Consider the following 23,836-nt stretch of genomic DNA (forward strand, 5'->3'; position numbering starts at 1 on the left):
AAATTAGGTCTTGCAATGTAGAAAGCATTGAAACTATCATATTTTTACAGATTTGACTCCAGGAAATAATAGTTAACCCCAACATCAACTCTCAAACTAAATATTAGAACTGTAGTACAATCATAAAGGAATATATTGTTGCCTTTCATCACTTGCACCAAAAACTGAACAATACATTTGACCTTAAAGGTCAAATTACAAAATGTTTTTTTTTAAAAAAACAACAACAAAAAACATACTTTTTTCTCAAAAATTGATCATTTGGTCTGTAGATAATAATAGTTAACTATTAGGTAGCTTATTTTAACTGGTAGGTACAAAATTCATTTTATTTTTTTCATTTTTATCTTCTTTTTTTTCACATCTCTTCTACATACAATATGGTACTGTTTTTGTATTCATACATTCTAATAGTTGGGAAAAGAAATAAATATATCCTCAAATATTTTTGATGGAAAAAGAAATAAATATGTCCTCAGCAAAAAAATATCAGTCGGTATAATACTGCTTATGTCATTTGCTTTTTATACCTGGTTCTGCTTCATTTCTGAGATGAATTCCTTCAAGGACTTAACAACATCTTGCACCTCATGTATAGAGTCTAAATGACTGTAATTTAGAAGTATTTCTGAGTTTCCAGAATTCCTTATGAACACATAGGATCTGAAATAAAAAAAGTGGTTTATAGTGTATAAGTTATTCAAAATTTGTGAAAATAATGAAATTTATGTCTGCTTATTGATTCTGAATTCTGAATAACATTAAAAACCTAATTTAGCAACATGAAAACTTGATCATGTGTGTTGGTTTTCTGAGATTAATATCAACTAATGTTCAGACATACAAGTGCATGTACGGTAAACCTCCGATTGATTCAAACACGCGGATAGTTCGAACCCACATTTTTTTCTTGAAAAACAATATTTTTTTAGCTAGTAATAGTTCGAACTCTGGCTGTTTATAACTGACACCATTTCGGATAGTTCGAACTTATCAAATGAAGAACGTAAAGTAAGATTTTTTCCCGTAAACTCCATTGAAAGCTTGCGACGACTCGGCCCCGATGACCGGCCCAGAAAAAATGCCAAGATTTAAATTTGATCAGCAAGCACGTTTAGCACTAGGTTATTAGATTGTATGCGTGATCATTAGAATGCGTCTGTGATTTAATATATGCCACATATTTTAGCGTTAATTCATTTTTTTTTACATTCCAAAATACACCACGCACGAGACAGCTGATTGCAAATTTAGGCCCTGACAATGTATAAATAACAGGCGATATTTGTATTCACGCTGTATGGCAAACTAAGAAATCATCCGTGTATTTTCACATACAACTAGTGTTAACTTAGCATTATGATTATTTAATTGTGACTGGACATCTCTTTTAAGTATTGCCAATCAAGGTATTACCTGAAAACCGGCGACCTCACGCTAGGTAAGCAGGCCACGCGAGGTGTCGCTTGTGGTAAAGTTGAAAGGATCGGCTGCCCGATCGTGCTGAGTGACGTGAAGAGCATTCATATCCAGTCAAAACAATCCACAGGTGTCCCAATTAGTGATGGATAATTTTGCAGGTATCAACTATGTTTGGTAGATAATATGACTGGGCATATTAAAAGCAGACATGTTGATGTTCTGACCTAATTTTACCAACATATATCACCTATTTTTACAGTAGTGTTTTCGTAAACGCAACAGGTTATGCAGACTGCTTTTGATGTATTAAAGACACCATTTATGTCAATAATATAGCGATGGTTTCTGATTCAGATAAAAAATATAACCATGCAAAGATTATACTGTACAAATGTTTAACTTTTGTGTCACAAATGAAACGTGTACTGTACTGTTTTGGGGCCTTCTGTAGCTACGCATTAACCGAGCGGCTTCGCGCAATAACCATCATAATTATCGCGAAAAGAAGAACGTTTAACGATCAATTAACATTGAATTAAATAAAATACTATCATTTTACTAACTTATAAATGTGCCATTGTTCAGACTGCCGTTGTTACGTATCAGATTTATGATGGATGTGTTTGTGCCTAATGATTTTACTCTGCCGAGATTTTTGTTGATATTGACTCGAATAGTTCGAACTCACCCTTATTTTCTGAAGCATAATTTGAAATTATTTTGAATAATTCGAACTGGTTCGTCAATATTTATTTAAATTTGTTCGAACTAACCGGAGGCTTACCGTACATTTTTTTCAAACAAATTCTTCTTATCCAATTACTTGTTTCTACTCAGTACATGTATGTTGCTATAGAAAAGAATTAGCTGAACCCATGTATGATCTTCAGTCTTACGAGATATTATAGCATTAAGAATTATAATAGGATCAAATTGAACTAAGTCTACTTACTTGTATAATGCATAGTAATCAGCTTCCGCCTGAATAAGCAGTCTCTTCAGAGTATTAATACTTTGGATGTACTGAAAATATATAGAGGTCAAAGAAGAGCAACTCTTACTCCTTTATCAATCTAGAATTTGCTTCATCTCCTGAACAATGGAATATATGAGAGGGGAGATTAATAAAATCTGTAAATAAATGCTAATAAATTATACCAGGAACAATTGTCAATACAGAGATTTGATATTAAACGGAAATATATAGGTGTTTTTCTGAGACTTAATCTTCCTGTTAATGAGGAGATGAATAGTACATAATTGTTCTTTTTACCTGCCTACATGAAGTAAACATAATATTTATTTAAATATTATGAATACATCATTACCATTACCACATATTTTTGCCTTGAATACATTTTATAGTGTATATTACCTGTAATAACTATATTAACTCAATTTACCTGTATATATTATCTTTTTACCTTTACTTTAGGTAAATAATTAACTCAATATACCTTTGTCTTGTATATACATATTACCCCTATCACATACCTTTATCTTAAAAGCTTCCAAAACATGCCTGATTTGACTGGCTCTATGGGAGTCAGTTTTGTTTAAAACTTTACCCCAATCCTCACAGAAGGCTGTGCAATCTACAAAACAAAATACATAACTAATAAAGAAAATATTATTTAATGAGTATATTGATGAGATTGCTCCAGTGTGGACTTAAAGCAGACATGACTGCCTCTATGCGGGGTGATAATTCCAATTGATATAACCTTATCTATGACTCTGTACAACAATATTTTTATATCAAAGTGAACAAGTACAAATTGATGACCAGCGAGAGCTTTAGTGTTCTGAGACCACTATGTTTAAGATACATATTTAAGATATATTTGTTTGTTTAAAGTCCTATTAACAGCCAGGGTCATTTAAGGACATGCCAGGTTTTGGAGGTGGAGGAAAGCCGGAGTACCCGGAGAAAAACCACCGGCCTACGGTCAGTACCTGGCAACTGCCCTACGTATGTTTCGAACTCGCAACCCAGTGGTGGAGGGCTGGTGATAAAATGTCGGTACACCTTAACCACTCAAGCATCGTGGCCCCCGGGAAGATATATGAGTCAACACATATCTATGTATGTTATGTGGCCAGCCTATTGAATGTTTATACTACATCACAAATACAGTAAATCAGTCTGTGTTCTTTGAGTCGTTTTATATTTCATTTCACATATATTTTATTCATACACATAAAATACTCAAACTTAAAATTATTGCCGTGGAGAAGAATTCTTTACCAAGATTCTCATATCCATATACGTGTACATGCCTTTTCAATTCTGCTTATGTGACCATATGCACATAAACAAATTTTAGCCTGAATAAAATAGCAGCATTATCTGAATAATTAAATCCACTACATATTTATTGGTCAGGTCTCTTGAACAGCACTGTACGTACATAAAACTGGGATAATTATGGGGCATCTTTTGATCAATTACAATGTTACATGTAATGTATGTACTGATATATGTAAAATTCAGGTAAAAAAATTCACTTTGTCACATGTTGGTGAGGAAAGTGACATTGAGTAATTCCTCTTTGCCTTTATATCCACCTTTTTGGATACATGTACACATAATATATACCTTGAGGAGAACAAGTCATCTCGTCCTGTGATAGAGTTAGTGTGAGTGTCTGTTGGGGGGCAGCATTGTACTCCCCCAGGTCAACCAGCAAGTCAAGGCTTCCTGTAGATGCTGGACTGGCTCCACGCTTTTCTTTGTCCGTTTGCTTTAAAATCTCTGACAGATTACAAGCACTCAGAAACCTTCCAAGAAATACACCAAGATTATTTATAGTGAAATAGCCATCAACTATTGTTTAAACTATATATGTACATGCACGTAGGTCTTCATAATAATAACAGTCAAAAACTGAAACTAACATTTCCTTTTTTTAAAGAAATGAAATACAACTGTCCACAAATTTTAAAGCAATATAATTAATTTTTCTTTGTTTTCAAATGTGATTGGTCGAAAAATTCTTTTCATTCTTCTATGAAAGCAATTCCGAGAATGGCGCGAAAAATGTGACGTCACAATACGACAATTGACGTTGCATATTGATTTGAGAAAAAGAATCCCATTTAAAACCAGTAAAATTGTACATAAAACATGTTTTAAATTAGAAAATCATTTTCAAAAATTAATTATAAGCGTTGATTTTGTTTGCAAACTTCTATAAGAATCTGCTTAAATGGAAAACAAAGATGACAATAAAGAAGCTTGAACTTGATGCTGAAAAAAAGAAAATCTAAAAGTTCAGGACAAACTTTTAACAACTTTTACAACATAAACATGATCAGAAAGACATGATTTACCAAACTGTTCAAAAATACTGATAGGCAATGATCATCGATGCCAATTGGAAATAATTTGGAAACACAAAATTTGTTTAACCAATACCTAAATGTCACTCTTAGCAATTGTACAGCTTTAAATTGTGCAAATTTACCATTAATAATGTCACACCTACAAAAAGCAGAGCATATCAGAGTACCTTTTTAAGTCATTCTTCTGCTGCTCTGTCATGCCTTCAAACTCAAACTTGGCATCCACTAAGGCCTTTAAATCAAGATTTAGACTGGCATGAACTTATACAGAGTTAATGCTACACTGCCCAAAACAGATAAAAGAAAGTCTATGAGAGTTTTGCATACAAATCACAATTACATGCCTTGTAAATAATTAAGATTTCAGAAGACCAGCGAAAATATTATGAAGAATAACCAAAATAATTAAATACATTGAAACAAATGTTAGGCGTGATTTACACCATTACTGCTCTTTCAATAATTACAACACAAAGATAAACATACTTGTATAATACTTCAAAAACAAAGTTTATTTTCACTTGATCATGATGAGTTTTATTTAGATTTGAAACAATATGTTTGAAACAGAATATATCTTAAAGTAGATTGGCAATATGTTTCTGGTATCATTTTCGCATGTTTCTTTGGACACTAAACAATAGAAATGTCCTCGATATGACTAGACCTTGCAGGACAAACTAAAAACTGTAAAGATAATTGTTCCCTTTTGAAATACAACATTTCTGCTTTTGCTTAAATATCTTATTTCTGTGTAATTTGTGTTCTATACAACAGACCTTACCCCATAGAGAATGTACTTGGCACTGTGCTTGAGTATTTTCATACATCGACAGGTGTAGTCCATGGTCACCTCACACCAATTCCCCAGGTAAGCTCGTACAGAAGTGTCAATATTAGTAAGCTACAAAATATTCAAGGCATAAAAAAGTACAGTTGAAATGTGTAAGTATGATGGCAAATAAACAAGAGGCCCAGGTGGCTTGTGCCACTCATATCGACCAAGAGCAAGGTCTTAGGCACCTCATTATATTTTTTAGAAATTCATTTGAATGCTTTTGCAGAAGGTCAAGATCATTTGTTCTGATGGTAGTGACAGTAATTTAATGAAGTATACTACTGCTTTTAATTCTGACCTTTACATAGATATCTCAGTTCGCTAAAATATGTCATGTGAAGGTCTATTTAAGTTACATTAGCAAGAGGTTTTATGAACATTTTAATAAATAGGACTGTGAAATTCGAATATTAACAAACTATTTTGTTGCATGCCATGCTAGTAAACTAAATGAGAATAAATACATTTTAGCAAAAACTAGAGGCCCAGAGGGCCTGCATTGCTCATCTGGATATTTAAGTAATCATGACAAAAATATTTAAGTTACATGACAATTATTTTTCTACCTTTTTTGCTGCTATTTTTCAACATTTCCTCTATTTCTTATTTTAGGTCCCCTCTCCATCCCTAAGGGACCCATACCCTCCATTTATACATTAAATCTCCTTTGCCCAATAATGCAGACTAAATTTCATTTAGGGGGAGTCCAGTGTCACCATTTATGCAAAATCTGTTCCCATTCCCCCAAGAATGCTTCTGACCAAATTTGGTTCAAATCCATTCGTAACTTTATGACTAGCAGCAATTTAAAGGATTTCTCTTTATTTCCCTTATTGGGCCCCACTCCTCTGGCCCCATTGGGTCAGTGTCACTATATATGCAAAATCTGTTCCCCTTCCCCCAAAAAATGCTTCTGACCAAATTTGGTTCAAATCCATTCGTAACTTTATGACTAGCAGCAATTTAAAGGAATTTCTCTTTATTTCCCTTTTTGGGCCCTACCCCTCTGGCCCCATTGGGGTCAGTGTCACTATTTATGCAAAATCTGTTCCCCTTCCCCCAAAGATGCTTCTGATCAAATTGGGTTCAAATCCATTCATAACTTTATGACCAGTAGCGATTTAAAGGAATTGCCTCTATTTCCCCTATTGGGCCCCATCCCTCTGGCCCCTTCGGGGTCAGAATCATCATTATATAATGCAAAATCTGTTCCCCTTCCTCCAAGGATGTTTTTGACCAAATTTAGCGATTTAAAGCAAATGTTGACCGATGGATAGATGCTGGTCGCCGCACCATGGCATAAGCATTTAGTTTTTATTTAGCTGACAGGATCAAAATCAACAGTGTTCATGTTGTATTATTATGAAATAAATAATATGAAAACCATTCTTAACAACCTTATACTTGGGACAAGAGTTTTGATTAACATTTCCTGATATCGGACAAAGTATTGCTATTGCTTATCATACTAGCCTGTGTCATATTACAGCTACAATACAGGGATATGTTACCTGGAATTTACCATCCTGTGCCGCTTGTCCTTCTTGCATGCTAGGGTCACAGCAAACCTTGGTTAAAGTATGAACGCCAAGTGTTGTAAGGAAGCCAAGCATCAAAATATACACACGAGCAGATAAACTAAAACTGATATATTACAGTATAACTGTTTATCATATTATGAGTACATGTTTGCATAATATGTTAATTACAAGAAACTGCATAACTAATTTGAAGCTATAAACAGATTATACAGTAATGTATCTGTATACCTTTGACAAATACTTGGTATGTACAGTCAAACCTCGATGATTCGAACTTCGTTGATTCAAATTTCTCGCTGTATCAAACTTTTTGCTTGGTCCCGAATTTCCTTACTATATAACGCTACTAACGAACCTATGCATGATTCAAATTTTTATAAATCGAAGTTTTTGATGTATCAAACTTTTTTCATGGACCGTTAGCTATGATAGCATAGGTAATTGACATCTCATGATTCGAAAAAAAATTTACCTGTACTGACCACTGGACAGGTGTTGGTCGTGACCCCCCCCCCCCCGGCAAGATTTCACACTACTCCCCTAGATGCCCTGACTGTTAATAGGGATAACGATAGCGTGTGTGTTGTCACTCCAGATCATGGGGTTAATTAATAATCAGACCAAATTGATAGATAAAAGGTGTATTTAGAAGCCATGACATTTAATCACTCCGTAAAACATTTAGTCGTCTCTGATAATCTTTGCCGCCATTGAAATCAGCGGTCGGTGAGTAAATTTTACGGAACTATAAAACAAGCGGACCAATTTTAAACACAAACAATTAGCGATGTCTTCACTCATATTCAAAGTGTCACGTTTCAAACTTATACATACAAGTAAATAGATTTTTTGTCATTCAATCATGCATTCTCCAACCAATCGTCATTCCGTATTTTATATGCACATAACGTAAACGCACGTGTCTTTAGCAGAAAAGCCTAACGACTTACGTAAGTGTGCATTGTAATTCTTTTGCTTTATCTGTTAAACGCGATATAAGTGTTTTGTAACCGATACATATTTTGTTTAATTAATAAAATGCTTAGGTATAATTAATGAAAAGTATTTTTATTTTGTTGTGTTTGAGGTATAAATTAACTAAACTTTTCGACGTGAGCCTGACAGGCGACGATCAACACGAAGACACTGAGGACATGTAACGTTAACAGATATGGTCATTATCAAGAAAACATCAATCTATTGTCAACCATGAATAATTCGAAGTCCCGCTGTTTCAAAGTTTTTCCGTTAGTCCATTGAACTTCGAAACATCGTAGTTTGACTGTAGTTTGAAGATACAAATGTATATAAAAGATTCTGTAACTAGAAGTAGATAAATGTGGTATGTTTTATAGTGGCATCTAGTTACAAAGAAAAGTTTAAGCTTGTATGATATTACTTTAAAGCAACTACAATGTACATGAACAGGAGAAATAGAGTAACCTATTTTTTCCATATTGTGGCTGACAAATTAAAGGACTTTGATAATTTAGTATCATGTTAATATCTACTTGTGATGTGAATGAAATTACAAATGACACTATTTTCAAAACTTTCTAGAACATATCTGAACTTTCAGTCAGATAAGCTGGCTATTTATACACACATGTAATCATTTATCAATCACCAGAGGTCAAACCAGGGCCCAGTTTCATCAACATTCCTTCTACCTTTTGATAAGGAAATTCATTAAAATTAAAATCTTCCATATGAAAGCATTACTTTTAATTGGATGTAAGGTAAATACCTTTATAAAGAATTTCCATTACATTTGGTAATGCTTTTCTCTGGAAAATTTTGATTCAGTGAATTTCCTTATAAAAAGTGAGGTGTTTATGAACTTGGGCCAGGAATATATTTGTCTATACAACGTTCAACCTTGACAAATAATGTTTTCAAATAAACAAATAAGTTATTTGCATTAGAGAAAGAAAACAAAACTGTTATCGAGATCACACCAATTCATTAACCAGAACCTCCAACTAAGTAATGTTAACAGATACCTATCTATGGAAACATTTGTACTTGGTAAAGCAAGGGCCTGATGCAATTTCTATTAATCTAGCATTTAATAGGTGTGGTAATGTTAGCAACATATTACTTCAGAGACTATCTATGTGATAAATGATTCTATAGATATTGTAACAAGGAGAACAGGAAAAATTTCCAACACATACACATACTTCTTACCTGCTGATCAAGGTATTTCAAAACACCTTTGGAATAGACATCCAGTTCTTGTTGAAAAGTTCTCAAGTCAAGACAATAATTATCACAGAACAATGTATTTGAAGAAAAAAATCAGGAATTCACCATCTGTTTTGAAACATTCTTATATTCTGACATTTGCAAAAAACAAAAACAAAAACAGGTGTAAAATCTTGAGCAGGGGTCAACTGATACCTCTGGCAGGGGTACCTGCTCAAAGTTCCCCTCATTGATCTTCCATTTTATTTTATCACTTGCTTGCTTAATCAGTGCTCCTTCTGCAGTAAGCTCCCTTAGGCTTATTCTCCTTATCAGGGACAGCTCAACATAACTTCATAAAATTTATTAAAGCATTATTAAAGCATTAACATTTGAAAGCCATTATAAACATATACTATCATTATTTTCTTTTTTCTATTTTTTCCACTGGCTAGAAATAATATATGCCCTGGCAAAGTGAGTTGTACATCTTTAGGCAGTCATGATTAGAGTAATTAGGGCTATTAGGGCTGGTCATATTGTTTAGTTTTGGCCGAATTTACAGCTAGATATCAATTGTATGTTGGGTTATCTCCCTTACCACCTATGGAAACAATGAGAAGAGTGCAAATTGAACAGGGCTCGGTTCTATAGATACAAGATATATTCTAGAATGAGAAGAGTGCAAATTGAACAGGGCTCGGTTCTATAGATACAAGCTTCAGAGAAGCAATAATGCTAAAGGATATTAATCCAAACTGTTTTTCTGAAGTGCCATAAAACAAACAATGTATTTCCTTTGTTGGGGGTCAGGTGTACTGTCATCATTGACACTCAGCTGTTTATCCTCCACATTCTCCAGCATACAATAGTAACAGGAGAAACTGGTCTTTACATCCTCATCTGACCTGTGTGTCAAAATTATATTCTTATATAAAAAAGACAATGTTTCATAACAATATTATACATATTTACTGAACATTACTGTGTTTACCTCATACTATATATAAAAATGACAATAGTCTTTCTACTGACAGTGACTTACAGTACAGACTTTTAGTGTGAATAACATTATCATGATCAGATTCCTGAGTAACTTACTTGTAATCCATTGAGGCAATTGATCCATTATCACTATAAACTAAATTCTTTGCCAGTTTCTGACCGATGAATTTCCTGAGTTCAGTCTCAACCGATGCATCCAAATCAGTAGATAACACAGATAAGCTATGAAAATAAAAAAAGGAAATTGGTTAATTAATATTAATTTCAAATCAAAACAAGAGGCCCATGGGCCTTAACGGTCACCTGAGATTTGAAATATTTCAGTTTATTTAATTGACCCTTTTTGCTGCCCCTATCAGTCCGTAGGGGTCAGTCAGGGCCAACATATGCATATTATCAAACTTTCATTCCATGCTGAAAATGTTAATCAGAATGAATTCCAATAGAAATCAAAACAAATCAGTCAAAAATGTGATTTCCCTATATAAACTATAGTAAAATTTACCCCCTCCCTAGGGGCAAACTTGTGACCCCAGGGTCATGAAATTTAAAATTTCAATAAAGCACCATAAGACCCTTCAAACTATAAAGAGTATTTGATTCCACCTTATTTCAGTCTTGAGAAGAAGATTTTTGAAATTTCAGTCAATTTGACCCTTTTTAGCCCCGGGGGGTCAGTCAGGGCCAACATGTGCATGCCATCAAACTGTCATCCCATGATGACAATGTTTACAAAATTAGAATAAATTCCAAAACAAATAAAACAAATAAAAGTCAAAAATGTTATTTCCCTATATAAACTATAGTAAAGTTTACCCCCGTCCCGGGGGCTAACTTGAGACCCCAGGGTCATGAAATTCACAATTTTGGTAAAGAACCTTCAAACCCAGCCATCTATGAAGTGTATTTGATTCTATCATATCTGAGAGTAGAGAAGAAGATTTGTGAAATTTCAGTCAATTTGGCCCTTTTTAGCCCCGCCCATCAGCCCCTTGGGGTCAGTCAGGGCCAACATGTGTATGCCATCAAACTGTCATCCCATGCTGACAATGTTTACAAAATTAGAATGAATTTCAATAGAATTAAAATAAATTAAAGTCAAAAATGTAATTTCCCTATATAAACTATAGTAAAGTTTAGCCCCTCCCCAGGGGCAAACGTGAAACCCCTGGGTCATGAAATTTACAATATTGGTAAAGCACCTTAAGACCCTTCCATCTATGAAGAGTGTTTGATTCCAGCATATCTGAGAGTAGAGAAGAAGATTTTTGAAGTTTTAGTCAATTTGACCCTTTTTGGCCCCGCCCCTTAGGCCCCTGGGGGGTGGGGACCATATAATTTACAATTTTGGTTGACCTTTAGCCATAGAAGCTTCCTGCCAAATTTCATAGAATTTGGTTTGTGGGTTTTGGAGAAGAAGTCGAAAATGTAAATTGTTTACGGACGGACGACGCACGACGACGGACAAAAGGGGATTAGAATAGGTCACTTGAGACTTTGTCTCGGTGACCTAACAAAATGCAATTAGTTTTATATAATTTTGAACACAATTAAGCATACTAGACTTGAAAAAATATCTAATTTATTTGCATTAGCGTTCAAAGCTTCTTGCCTGAACACTCAGACTTATTTTGAGGCGGAGCAAACTTGTAGTAGCTGGTGGCTACCTCATTGGACAATGTAAAGGAGCAGCATCCCCACCGATGCTATGCTGAGCAAATGAGGTAAGAAAGTGTTTTGCCAAAGGACACAACAACACAGGACAGTCTGTGATCTCAGCTTCCTTGAGTCTATTGAGAAACACAAACCACCCATGGGATGGAATCAGAGATGTACATTCACCTTGATTCTTCACATGCTATAACATTATTCAATGTTCTACCAACTGAGCTATTGCAATCCTGGAAATACAATTACATCTGCCACCCCCATTGCATGATTGTAAGAGGCAACTAAATTTGGTATGTTATCTTTTCTCTTCTTTCTTACAGATTTCTTCTTCCTAACGTCTCCCTTGACACTGCCTTACTTTTAGCATTTAGATGAGCATTAGCCCCTTTGCGGAAGGCTTTGGGTTATGTCCCCTGCCAGAGACATACCAGAGTCTATAAAAAATGGTAGTTGCAACTTCTGTTTAACATGCTCAGCATTTTTAGGAGTGGGGTTACTGGTTCACCTGTTACAATTCATCAGTATAATGTGACTGGGTGGGTGTCCTACTGAGTATCTTCGGCAGTATGCTTTAGAAAGAAATAAAGTTAGTATCAGTTCCGCACTATCACAAGGAGACAAAGTTACAAACACAAACATACTGTAGCCTCCTACAAATTGCACGCATTCACCATAGGCGTGCATCATGCACATATCATACAAGTTTTGCACCATGTTTAGTCCACATATCTGTACCACCTGGTGATACCGGAAGTTACAAATCCGACAGGGAGTATATACAAATCCGATGGGGAGTATCTACCCGAAGGGCGTGAGGACATGGTTGGAGTATGTTTTATAGTGATACATGGCATTTTAACATACTATGTGATGTGATGATACCCACGGAATTCTACACTATTTCCTTTATACATATCTGATTCAGTAATTCGTTAATCTCATAAACTTGCCGTGTTTGATTGATGCTCAATATTATCCGGCTGCCCTACTGTCAAACGACGAATTTGCTATGTTTTTTGTCAAAAATACCCAATAATCACTATCAAAACACGATGGACAGAGTTTTAGCATTAAACATTGACTACAATAAACTATTAGTAATCAACAATTTGTTTGGATTACAGCTATAAAGTACCTTAATTAGCAAATTATAATTGCACCTAAAATACCGATGGGGAAAATCTCTCTCCAATATCTGAATCCGACGGGGAATATCAGTACACAAAGTCGCGACTGTGTGATAGCATTGAGTTTCTTTCATTTGGAAGTTATGGGCTGATGAATGCCAACTGGACAAAGGCAAATTTAATGAAGCACGCTAGCGCTTCATGTTGAACAGTGTGTACTATGGCGCGGTAAGGATGTCATAATTAAATATTTCTGCCTAAGCAAAAATCGAATATTGCTTAGGCAAAAATATTTCTGCCTAGGCAATATTCGATTTCTGCCTAGGCAAAAATCGAATATTGCCTAGGCAGAAACATTTTATTTTGCCTAGGCAGAAATCGAATATTGCCTAGGCAGAAATATTTTTGCCTAAGCAATATTCGATTTTTGCCTAGGCAGAAATAATTTTGCCTAGGCAAAAATATTTAATTATGACATCCTTCCCGCGCCATAGTGTACAGTGTGTGTATTGCGCTACACGAGTTTTCAGGGCTTAGTTATCAAAATGTAATAAGCCCATAACTTCCAAATGAAAGCAGTTCAATGCTTATACTTACATTTGACAACGATTTTGAAAGACTATATCCAGGAATTTTGCTCCAACGATGAATGAACAAATTATCATTGTCAAAGACGGAACCACCTTTTCAACAGCCATCTTTCGTTATCGTCGACGTGACACTTATGACGTCACTATAGTAATGACGTTATGGACTCGTAACCTTCAAGTGAGTTTGGTAAAGTTATATAGTAGGGCTGCAGTGTAAATGTAAATATATACATGTACAAGTATGTCAAGCATCGTACAGTGTGTGTATTGCGCTACACGCGTTTTCAGTAATAAGTCTAACTGAAAACTGTATGGATCCAGTTGCTTTTGATCTTATGAAGCTCAATTCCACTTATGATATTGTTCAGAATTAGCGAAACTGCCAACAAATTAAAAACAAAACCCAGCATGCTACAGGCCCAATATTAGGTCTCTGGGCCTTTTGGTTATTGAGAAGAAGTTGCTTGAATGGAAAAGTTGACGCCGGACGGACGGCCGGACGGACGACGGACGCCGCGCCACGGCATAAGCTCACTTGCCCTTTGGGCAGGTGAGCTAACAAAAAACAAAGAAAACTGTATACAACAATTTGATGAATAAAGCTCCATGGAGCATGCGCATCTAACAGAAAATGTTTCTAACCTCCCCCATAAGCCAAGTGAAATCTTTTAAATCTGCAATTGTGCCCGTCAGTTACTCCATACGTTAGATGCATTTTTGCGCTGTTCTACTCCCAGGAGCTACTGTCTCTCTCGGACGCTTAAATGTAGTATTATAGATTGCAAAACAATTCACTGTTAGATATTCTATGAAACTTTGATTCAAATCCAGTGTATGTAACGAATTACTGATATGCTGTATGTACACGTGAAAATGTCCAATTGACAAATATCATATAAATGATAACAGGAATTGTTACACCTCTGAGAAGCCAGAATTTTCCTGTATTAAACTTGTTTTCTCGTATCTATTTTTGGAAATCAGATGTCATGCTATAGCAGAAAATGGTGAAAAATCAAATGTTGATGTGCTCGTTTTCGAGCTATTGTTGATCAAATATAGAATATTAATTTCTGTAACCCCTTACCAATGAATTTTGAAGTAGAGACTTTAATAACGTCAACACTTATTTCCTTTAATTTTCAGGATAATGCCAACACGTAAAAAGAGTTTGTTGTGGCTTCACGCGCCCAAAAAAGGGTTAAATCCAATTTCGTTAACTCCAAAACTTAAACGTTTTATTACGCCTACAAAAAATATGCATAAACGTCAACGGGTAAGAAGTCCCTGGATCAAATGTAAAACACCAGAATCTTCCGATAACTGTGTAAATCTAGAATTATCTAGAAATAAATGAAATCATGTGTCATATTGATTACAAATATTTGATATCTGAATAAAAATCAAATGAAAGCCTGTGTACTGATATACCCCGTCGGATTCAGATATTTGAGAGAGATTTTCCCCGTCGGAATTTTGGGTGCCATTATAATTTGCCAATTAAGGAACTTTATAGCTGTAATCCAAACAAATTGTTGATTACTAATAGATTATTGTAGTCAATGTTTAATGCTAAAACTCTGTCCATCGTGTTTTGATAGCGATTATTGGGTATTTTTGACAAAAAACATAGCAAATTCGTCGTTTGACAGTAGGGCAGCCGGATAATATTGAGCATCAATCAAACACGGCAAGTTTATAAGATTAACGAATTACTGATATGTATAAAGGAAATAGCGTAGAATTCCGTGGGTATCATCATATTTCTGATAGTATGTTAAAATGCCATGTATCACTATAAAACATACCCCAGCCATATCCTCACGCCCTTCGGGTAGATACTCCCCATCGGATTTGTATATACTCCCCGTCGGATTCGTAACTTTCGGTATCACCTGGTGTGTACACTAAGACAATGATAAACTTTTTATTATTAACAAACAGGTATACAAAAATGATTAGCATTTTCTTGGCAAAAACTGTTAGCTCTGATTTTTCCCAGCAAGCACAATACATGTTAAGCTTGAAATAACTATATCTTGTACTATTTCAAATACATAACATACAGAGAAATAAAATCCATTATCTTATTTGTATCAAAGGGGTACAATTCAATTTTAAGGGAAATCATTAAGGCCCTGCCACAAAATCAGGGCCATTCCTAAATTGTTGAAAAGGAATTTGTAGACAATAAATGTAAAGCACATTGCATATATAATTTGTTTACCATTACATCCTGCTTTTGACGCCATTTGAGTACTTTTACAAACAAATAAAAGTAAAAAAGAATGTGCATGAAAGTGTCTGGTAGTACACGCTGTCACTTACCTTATATTGCTATCAGTCTGACTGGTTTCAGATGCTATACTCTCAGTTTCGGAGTTTCTCTCTTCTCTACTCAACAGAATAAGTACAATTCAAAGCACTTCTGTAACATCAGTACATTATGTGATGAAATGTATAAAGAAAAAAAACTGAAAATAAGTTGGGTTCATAATCATATCTCATAATTATGATCACTATAGCTTAAAGTTTTAATATATATACTTTGTAATACTGTATATTTATAATGCCTGCAAGTAAAATTTACATACTGAAAACTTACTTGTGTACATTGCAGGAGTAAAGTGCAAAATGTCTTCCAGTTTCATTTTCTTCCTCTTTTTGCTCCATGTCTGGTAATGCAGACTTCTCCTGCCAAAGCAATATAGGAACAGTTATAAAACTCAGAGAACCATGACGCTCTCGTGTATCACCTCAAAATGTCATGTTACACTCAACCTTGGTTGCCCCAGTTAAGCTGCATAGAAACACTAGGATGTCTATCTCGCTATGATGTACAAACTACAGTACACAAAAAGATGCCACAAATAAGCACCTCTATTCGATACTGCAACCCAAACTTTGGGACATCATCTTTCTTTCCAATATAGGAAAATTTGCAATAAGCTACCACTGAAACAGGAGAGGAGAAAATGTTTCGGCCAGAACGGGGTTCAAACCCCGGACCTCCGAACACTTGCCGCATGCTCTACCAATTGAGCTACCATGTGACTACTCCTATAACATAAGAGGCTGCTGATCGGCTCTTTTTCTCTCGGATATGATTTTGCCGACTGCACAGTGCCTGTCAAAAGTATCTCGCCGTGTAAAACCTCTAACATTGTTGGAGTACCATGTGACATGGTAAGATTTGTATACACACTAGTGTTAGTCAGAATTTGAAGCGTCAAATTGACGCATGTCATGTTGCTGCGTCAGTGACCCGAGGTACTTAGGCCAAGCGGGAGAAAACTGGAGAATATAATAAAATTCTGGACCCACGCGGGTCATTAATTTCAAACTGGAGAATTTGATTTTTGTATTGAATATTCGGGAGTCTCCAGTCCCACCTCCCTCCTTTTTCCCCCCAAGTCTTTGCCCTCAAAGATACACAAGACCGTAATTATGCCACCACAATGGGTATTTTAGTTGGGTGCCAATTTTGTAACAGGAGAGGAGAAAATGTAGAGGCCAGATCAGGGTTCGAACTTGGGACCTCCAAACACTAGTCGGATGCTCTACCAATTGAGCTACCTGGTCACTGATGATCGACCCAGTCCAGTCCCGCTATACACCACTACCACTAGTTACCACTTGCCTACTCCTATAACATAAGAGGCCGCTGGTCGGCTCTTTTCTATCAGATATTATTTTGCCGACTGCGGTAACACGGCGCCTTGTCAAAAGTATCTCGCCGTGTAAAACCTTTAACATTGTTGGAGTACCACTTGTCCTGGTATCTTCATACTATCTGGATACCTTTTGATCTAATTTTTAAACTGTAATAACACATTTCCTCTTATCTTGAACAACACTCTCTCACAAAGTGACACAATCTTTACCACGACATTCAGTTCATGATCAATTCATTGGTCAAATGACCTGAATAGGAAGCCATCATAGGTCTAGTGGCAAAGTCTGGAAATGGACATATTCTTTTCAATTGATAGGCCTATTTAACAGAACAAAATGGCTAAAGTATGCAGATATCGCCATGAAATGTATTTCAATTTTGTATTAGGATACCTAAAAACTTTCATTAGATCTATCGTGATCAAAAGCTATATATAAAGTTACTCAATTTATCAGATTAAATGTGTTACCCTTGTCATCTCACATGTTACAAAATTACAAATATCACAAAATGTTATGTCAGAATGTCAGTCTTGTGATAGGCTAACGCATCGTGTGTAGTGATTAGGTATCAATACTGGAAAATATACAAACTAACAAAGAATATTGGTTTCAAGTATAGCCAATGTTGAACGAATGCACAAATCCCTACACACTAACGTCAGAAGTCGTGCTTGCGTTTTCTTCCGACCCGTTTCCTTCCATTCGGTTTGCATCTGTGTTGAATCAACGTTTGATCTATGTTACAATCAATTGAAGCGTTGTGGTGATACCGATTTTGTCGAAAAGCGCCATCTGTCAATATTTTGAACACGTGCAGCTTTGTAAACAAACAACAACCTGTTCAAGGAGAAGGTATATAAGGCAAAATATTGTTACAAAGCAGTGAAGATCAGGAAAGAATGAGGACAAAATTAGCGTGATAACCGATACGACGAAAATACTTACACGGGTTTTATAAAGAGTTTAAACATTTGCGTCGTCTGCTACACACACCTGGAATTAAGCAGACGACAGTTTCAGTGATGGCTTGGACTGGCAGGTTTTCAGATTTTGACGATGTTTCTCAAAATGTACAATCTTCTGATCGCAGAGCAAAATATCCAAGAAATGATATTTTGAAGAACGCAACTGTGACCAGGCTTGAGGATTTGCATCCTGGAATAACGAATCCTGTACGTCAGTAGGCCTAGAGAATTTCTATTAGATATAGTACTACGATTATCCCATAAAATCCACAGGTACTTGTGGACATGATTATGATGTTTCTAATTAAAATGTTACATTATAGACGAGTAAATTATTGTATTACAATCGCATGCTTGATTTGTAAAAAAAAATATATCGTACCTTGGCCTTATAAACGGTTTCTGTATCGACGGAACATAGGCTTGTACATAGCAGTAAAACAATGCATATTTCAGGGAGAACAGGGATTTCCTTGAGAGGGTAGGCGGTGACATAGATTTTCGATCTATTACTTGCTTACCTTTAGTATCTATAAGGCCAAGGTACCAATTTTTTTTTAACTTTATTTTGTGTTATATAGTCTAGTATCTAGATCTAAATAACTTATAAATGTCTGGACATAACTTACTTCGAAATATTTCATGATGTATTTTATATGTTGTATGGTGTTTGACACTTTAATAAACAATTGAACTTGAACTTGTTAATAATGGACAGACACACAGTTATGTTGGCTGACGTTGCCGATTTGTCTTTTTTTCAGACGGTTGCGGGGTTGATTTTGACGAAGGACAGTCCAAAAAGCATACAAAGCAAGAAAAGTAATAAGCAGTTTTTGGTGGTGATATTATAATATTTTCAGTTAAAATCAGATATTGTTATTTTGCCAATAACAATGTCCAATCAACTTCATTTGTTTTAGAGTTCTAAAAAAAACAATGAAAACAGGGAGTATTTTATGTGTAGCACGAAATTATTAAAAAAAAAAAACGAAAAAAATGCAGTCACAGGTCGTAACACAAAGCATACGTCTCTGGTCGCAGGGACAAGTCATCTTCGAATAAAACACACGTCTGATATAGGTTACACAGGTTGTCTAACGTGTCCTTATTGCAAACATATTCATAAACATGACTTTTGTACAAAAAAAAAATCCTAAGCAAATCATGACAAAAGCCATCATTTAGCATAATACTGTATATCTTGTATGGATATTGAGCTATTTATGTTTTCAGGGCGACATGTCAGTGGCGTAGCAATTATGTATGCTTAGATGCTTAAAAAATATATACTGTAATTTTTCCTCATAAGATTTCCCCCCCTATTTTTATTGTGTTTTTACTTTTGTTACATGAAGTTTACTAAATAAAGAAGCAGTAGTAATGTATTAAAACGTCTCAGACCATCGTTCCCTAGATCAGATTTTGATGCGGAATCACAGCTCTTTACTGTATTTGGTTCTGTACTATACATATTCGATGTCAAGATCAGTCATTCTCCCGATACTTCAACGACTTCCGCCCTTCGACTTCCTACCTACCAAATGCATAAACTTCAAAAAAAACTTCAAATATGATTTGCTACGCCACTGCATGTACTTTTTGTTATATACGCGTACCCTCTAACCTACATTGTACATGTATAAATAGATACATTCTGTAATAGTATAAGAAAGATTGATTCCTATTAAAAGACATGATTAATTAAAACATGTAGCATATTATCTTTTGAAATCTATTCATACTCTTAACACGTATGTTTCATGAAATTTAAATCGAAGATCCAGGCACTGAGAGGTACTTATTGAGTTTTGTGCTCAGAGATGCACCGTCCTGTTTTGTAAATGTCACATGCTGGGGGACCGAACTTGGAATCAAAGACATCGCAGCAAAGTTTGCCATTTCAGACACAGGTAATCAAAATTGCATTGCTCGTGTACCTTTAGAATTGTCGACCACTGCAAAACCTAAAGTATTGTCCGTTTACTATTTATGTAGTATATGACTGAATATTTAATCATTGAAGAAATAAACATGCATACGAGTTAGATGTAATGTTTCAAATTATTTTAAAGTTTAGGTTGCAATGTTTTAATTTAAGAATATACATTTTGAAGAAATTTCTTTATTTCAGTTCAACTCACCAATGTACAAGTTCAGCCCAAATCTTACGACGGCTATGACGACAAGTTCAAACCTTCAACGCCGATGTAAGTAAAACGATTAATTTCAAGCTTGTTTTTGATAGTAAAACACAGTAAAAAAGACGTATCGAAAAGTTGCCGTGCATGTATGTATTCATAAAAAAATGACGAAATACTTTGAAATAAAGAGACGGTGTATTATAAAACTGTAGTATGCTGTGAATTAAGAATTGGAATAAAGAAACGGGTGTTATCAAACTGCGTTATGCTGTGATAAAGAAATGTTTGGCTCAAAAGTGTATACATGTAATTAAGTAAAGCGTAGTTAGCAAAACTCGTTGAAATTAGTAATAAGGCTGATGTGCCTCTGAATCTGTTATTTTTTTCTTTAAAAGGTCGTTCAACATTACATTTAGTGAAAATCATTCAAACATTGATCATTATCTGGGGCCAGAAGCTGACTTTTTCCGTGGATTACAAAATGTACCAATCAAAGCCAATAATGACTATTATATCCTGGAGGATGTAATTGCACATGGTCAAAGTCTAAGTGGCGAACACATCAATCTTCTTACTGTTGTCAAAAAGGTAAGTATAACTGACAATTATTTCTAGCTGATTTTCCTGTAAACAAAGATATTGAATTCAATTTTTCTTCCAAAGTTGTGTCATTTTCACTTAGTTTATAATTCTAAATATAACAACAAATTAAGCAATATTAATTTTGTTGCCACAGTATCAGTAACAACTTTCGTTAAACGATGTTTCATCTGTAACAGGGGAAACGATTCGGAAAAGAAAACAAAATGAAAAAAGTGATTTTCCAGAGAACAACCACAGGCTTCTGCTTACTATCACTTATCAATAGAACATATAAGCCCTCAATACTCCTTCTACATGTATACCGTGGATATAGTAAGAGTAGGGGTTAATATTTGTAAAGGCCTTAGGGACAGTTTCGATACTCTTAGAAGTTATAGTTTACTGTTGAAGTGACAGAAACCTGTGGAGTATAGAGGATGTTTAGGCACATGTAAACTGTAGACTGAAGATTTTGTCAATAAGTCAAGAGATTCACGAATACATGTAAATATATTTTCCAGATAGGACCAGTGAAGGACATCACTACCAAAACAGGAAAAAAGACGAGGAGATGCGAACTGAAACTGATGGATGAAACATGCCCTTCGTTTGCCTTGATTTTGTAAATCGGTTCATTTGTCACGATTTTGCATGAAATAATAAACAAAATCTGTAATCATGACAACTTAATGTACACAAAAACCTATAGGGATAGTATAGTTCTACACCACATCGACGTATTTTGTCATATTTGTTAACTAAATCATTTTTCATTTATGTGAAGTGTGTACAATATAAGCTAACAGCTTACAAGGCAAATTGGATTCGGAAACAAGTATTACAACACGCATAAAATCTGTCTCCAGTATAAAAACTCAGGAATGGTATATGTATAGGATATTTGTATTTCAATCAGATTGTACATACATGTACATTGTATATAAAACAGAAACGTAAATAGAGAAGTTGAATAGGAAGATGAAAAGGCCAGGGAATTTGGGTGGGGGGGGGGGGGGGGGGGGGGGGGGGGGGGGGGGGGACATATAATACTATTGATATGGTTATCAACTTGAAATTGGAAACAGAACAAGACGGGACTATTTGTCACGAGTCGTGCATTTGAATGAGAAGGCCTAAAGTCTCGGATATGAAATTAGAAAGCAAACATTCAAACGGATCTCTTGGACTGATTTTGAGCACAAGAGAAAATCAATGTCATTTGTATCGTTCGAAAAGCATGTACATTTTAGTGCAGATTTGATAAGTCTTTTTGTTATATACTATAACACAGACCGCTTAGATTTGAAAATATAAAATAATTTAAAATCAATGCAGAACAAAACATTTTATACCACTGTACATAACAGATATACATATATACTTACCCAATCAGTTTGATGAAAACTATTGAAGATAAATGCGACACGTCCAATGTTCATTTATACTCTTTGTGTAACAAGCTGAGTTTTCTTTACAGGTGGGACTCTGATATAATAGATATTGCACAAAGTTGGGTAGCGCTTGATACAGGTAAGTACAAGAGGGCTTCTTTTCCTAAGTACATGCTACTTATACAGGTAGATTTGTTTGTTTGCTGGATTTATCGCCTCGTGACCAGCCAGGGTCAGTTTCAAGCGGGGTTGCTTGTAGTAGTTGGTGATTACCTCACTGAACAACATACAAGAGGCCCGTCGCATGCCAACCAGATCAATTAGGGTAAAGTGTCTTGCCCATGGACACAACCAAGACAGCACAGACCGGTCCGTTTCTCAGCTTCCCACGAAACACAAACTGACAGGAAGGAAGCATTGAATATAATAATATGCTAAAGCATGGTTATGAGTTGACATTTTCTTTTGAGTTTTCGATAAAGAATTAGATTGCGATACGCGGAAATGTTAATGAAACAACCAAGACGTAACGACAAAAGCCTGAATATGGCTTCCAGCGATACAAAGACCGCGATTCAGTAAAACTTGTTTTTGAAAACGCCTTCAAGTCTTCAAGATGATAAAATTTTGCTTTTGATATTATCTATGTTCATAAGCAACGAATAAGAATTTACTTGTCTCCGATTATTTCAGTGCTGTTCATCGCTGATGTTCGAGTTTCTTTTGACGACTTTCGGTCGACTATGGTATCTACTGCAGACTCCAAGACAATATTTACCGTCAATCCAGGTAATCTGAGTTATATTTCTGTGTGACGGGCCAGGTTTATGTGGGTTTTATCATAACGAATAGTTATTATACTGTATAGTATCTAAACTAATACGTTAATTGGAGTTTGGACATATTATAATGTGGGTTAGAACCGACTGGACAGAGTTCATGCTGAAGACGCTATACAAAGGGTATCGAGGTTGTTCGTGTTCTTTATTACTTACCATTTGGTTCATCAGTACAGTGCATATATATACAGTACAAAAGAAAAAAACGACACAAAACATGAAACTATATACAGACACAACACTCACAACATACATTGTATATAGTGTAGAGAGACGTCTCGCATTACAATTACCTACATTTACATCATATTACATCTATTATTCTCAGCATCACATTCAAATGTTACTCTAAGGATTTATTTATTTACTTAATATATATATATATGTATCATTCTCACAGTATACTAGTATATATTATGATACATAGGTAAAAGGTGCTTTTTATAGAAATTAAAATGCCGAATAAAAATAAAACTGCAATGATACCGCTGTTTAGAAAAAACAATAATAC

The 23,836-nt window shown here is 35.2% G+C and overlaps 2 protein-coding genes across 4 annotated transcripts in view; one reads left to right on the plus strand and one right to left on the minus strand.

Annotated features, from left to right (window-relative positions):
* On the minus strand, positions 1-18,436 carry LOC117334291 (protein Njmu-R1-like). 3 transcript variants are annotated; one of them, XM_033893830.1, is made up of 13 exons: positions 18,350-18,436; positions 16,332-16,420; positions 16,055-16,120; positions 10,435-10,560; positions 10,083-10,241; positions 9,337-9,394; positions 7,117-7,173; positions 5,552-5,671; positions 4,935-4,999; positions 4,022-4,203; positions 2,917-3,017; positions 2,375-2,445; positions 1-663 (listed from the first exon to the last, which is right to left on the minus strand). In XM_033893830.1, exons 2-13 carry the CDS (start codon positions 16,397-16,399, stop codon positions 525-527), a joined length of 1,212 nt encoding a protein of 403 aa, XP_033749721.1. In that variant the 5' UTR covers positions 16,400-16,420; positions 18,350-18,436; the 3' UTR covers positions 1-524. The 3 variants fall into 3 exon arrangements, with proteins under 3 accessions (XP_033749721.1, XP_033749709.1, XP_033749715.1); XM_033893818.1 differs by lacking the exon at positions 18,350-18,436 and adding an exon at positions 18,062-18,166; XM_033893824.1 differs by lacking the exons at positions 7,117-7,173; positions 18,350-18,436 and adding an exon at positions 18,062-18,166.
* Positions 18,209-23,836, plus strand: part of LOC117334281 (meiosis-specific with OB domain-containing protein-like) — a 14,925-nt gene continuing 9,297 nt past the window's right edge. The window contains exons 1-8 of the mRNA XM_033893806.1: positions 18,209-18,576; positions 19,134-19,191; positions 20,151-20,282; positions 20,504-20,579; positions 20,909-21,101; positions 21,617-21,717; positions 22,573-22,625; positions 23,180-23,275. Coding sequence (XP_033749697.1) covers positions 18,427-18,576; positions 19,134-19,191; positions 20,151-20,282; positions 20,504-20,579; positions 20,909-21,101; positions 21,617-21,717; positions 22,573-22,625; positions 23,180-23,275 — 859 coding nt within the window. The 5' untranslated portion in view covers positions 18,209-18,426. The remainder of the gene's footprint in view (positions 18,577-19,133; positions 19,192-20,150; positions 20,283-20,503; positions 20,580-20,908; positions 21,102-21,616; positions 21,718-22,572; positions 22,626-23,179; positions 23,276-23,836) is intronic.

Source organism: Pecten maximus, chromosome 1, assembly GCF_902652985.1.
Source record: "Pecten maximus chromosome 1, xPecMax1.1, whole genome shotgun sequence".
Taxonomy (NCBI): Eukaryota; Metazoa; Mollusca; class Bivalvia; order Pectinida; family Pectinidae; genus Pecten; species Pecten maximus.

Excerpts from the sequence above, each read along its gene's own strand:
- LOC117334291 (XM_033893818.1), bottom strand. The coding sequence starts at position 18,106 with ATGGAAGGAAACGGGTCGGAAGAAAACGCAAGCACGACTTCTGAC. Across the intron at positions 10,561-16,054 it reads CAGACTGATAGCAATATAAG|CTTATCTGTGTTATCTACTG; the intron begins GTAAGTGACAGC and ends TTATTTTCATAG. Across the intron at positions 5,000-5,551 it reads CCAAGTACATTCTCTATGGG|GCCTTAGTGGATGCCAAGTT; the intron begins GTAAGGTCTGTT and ends CTTGATTTAAAG.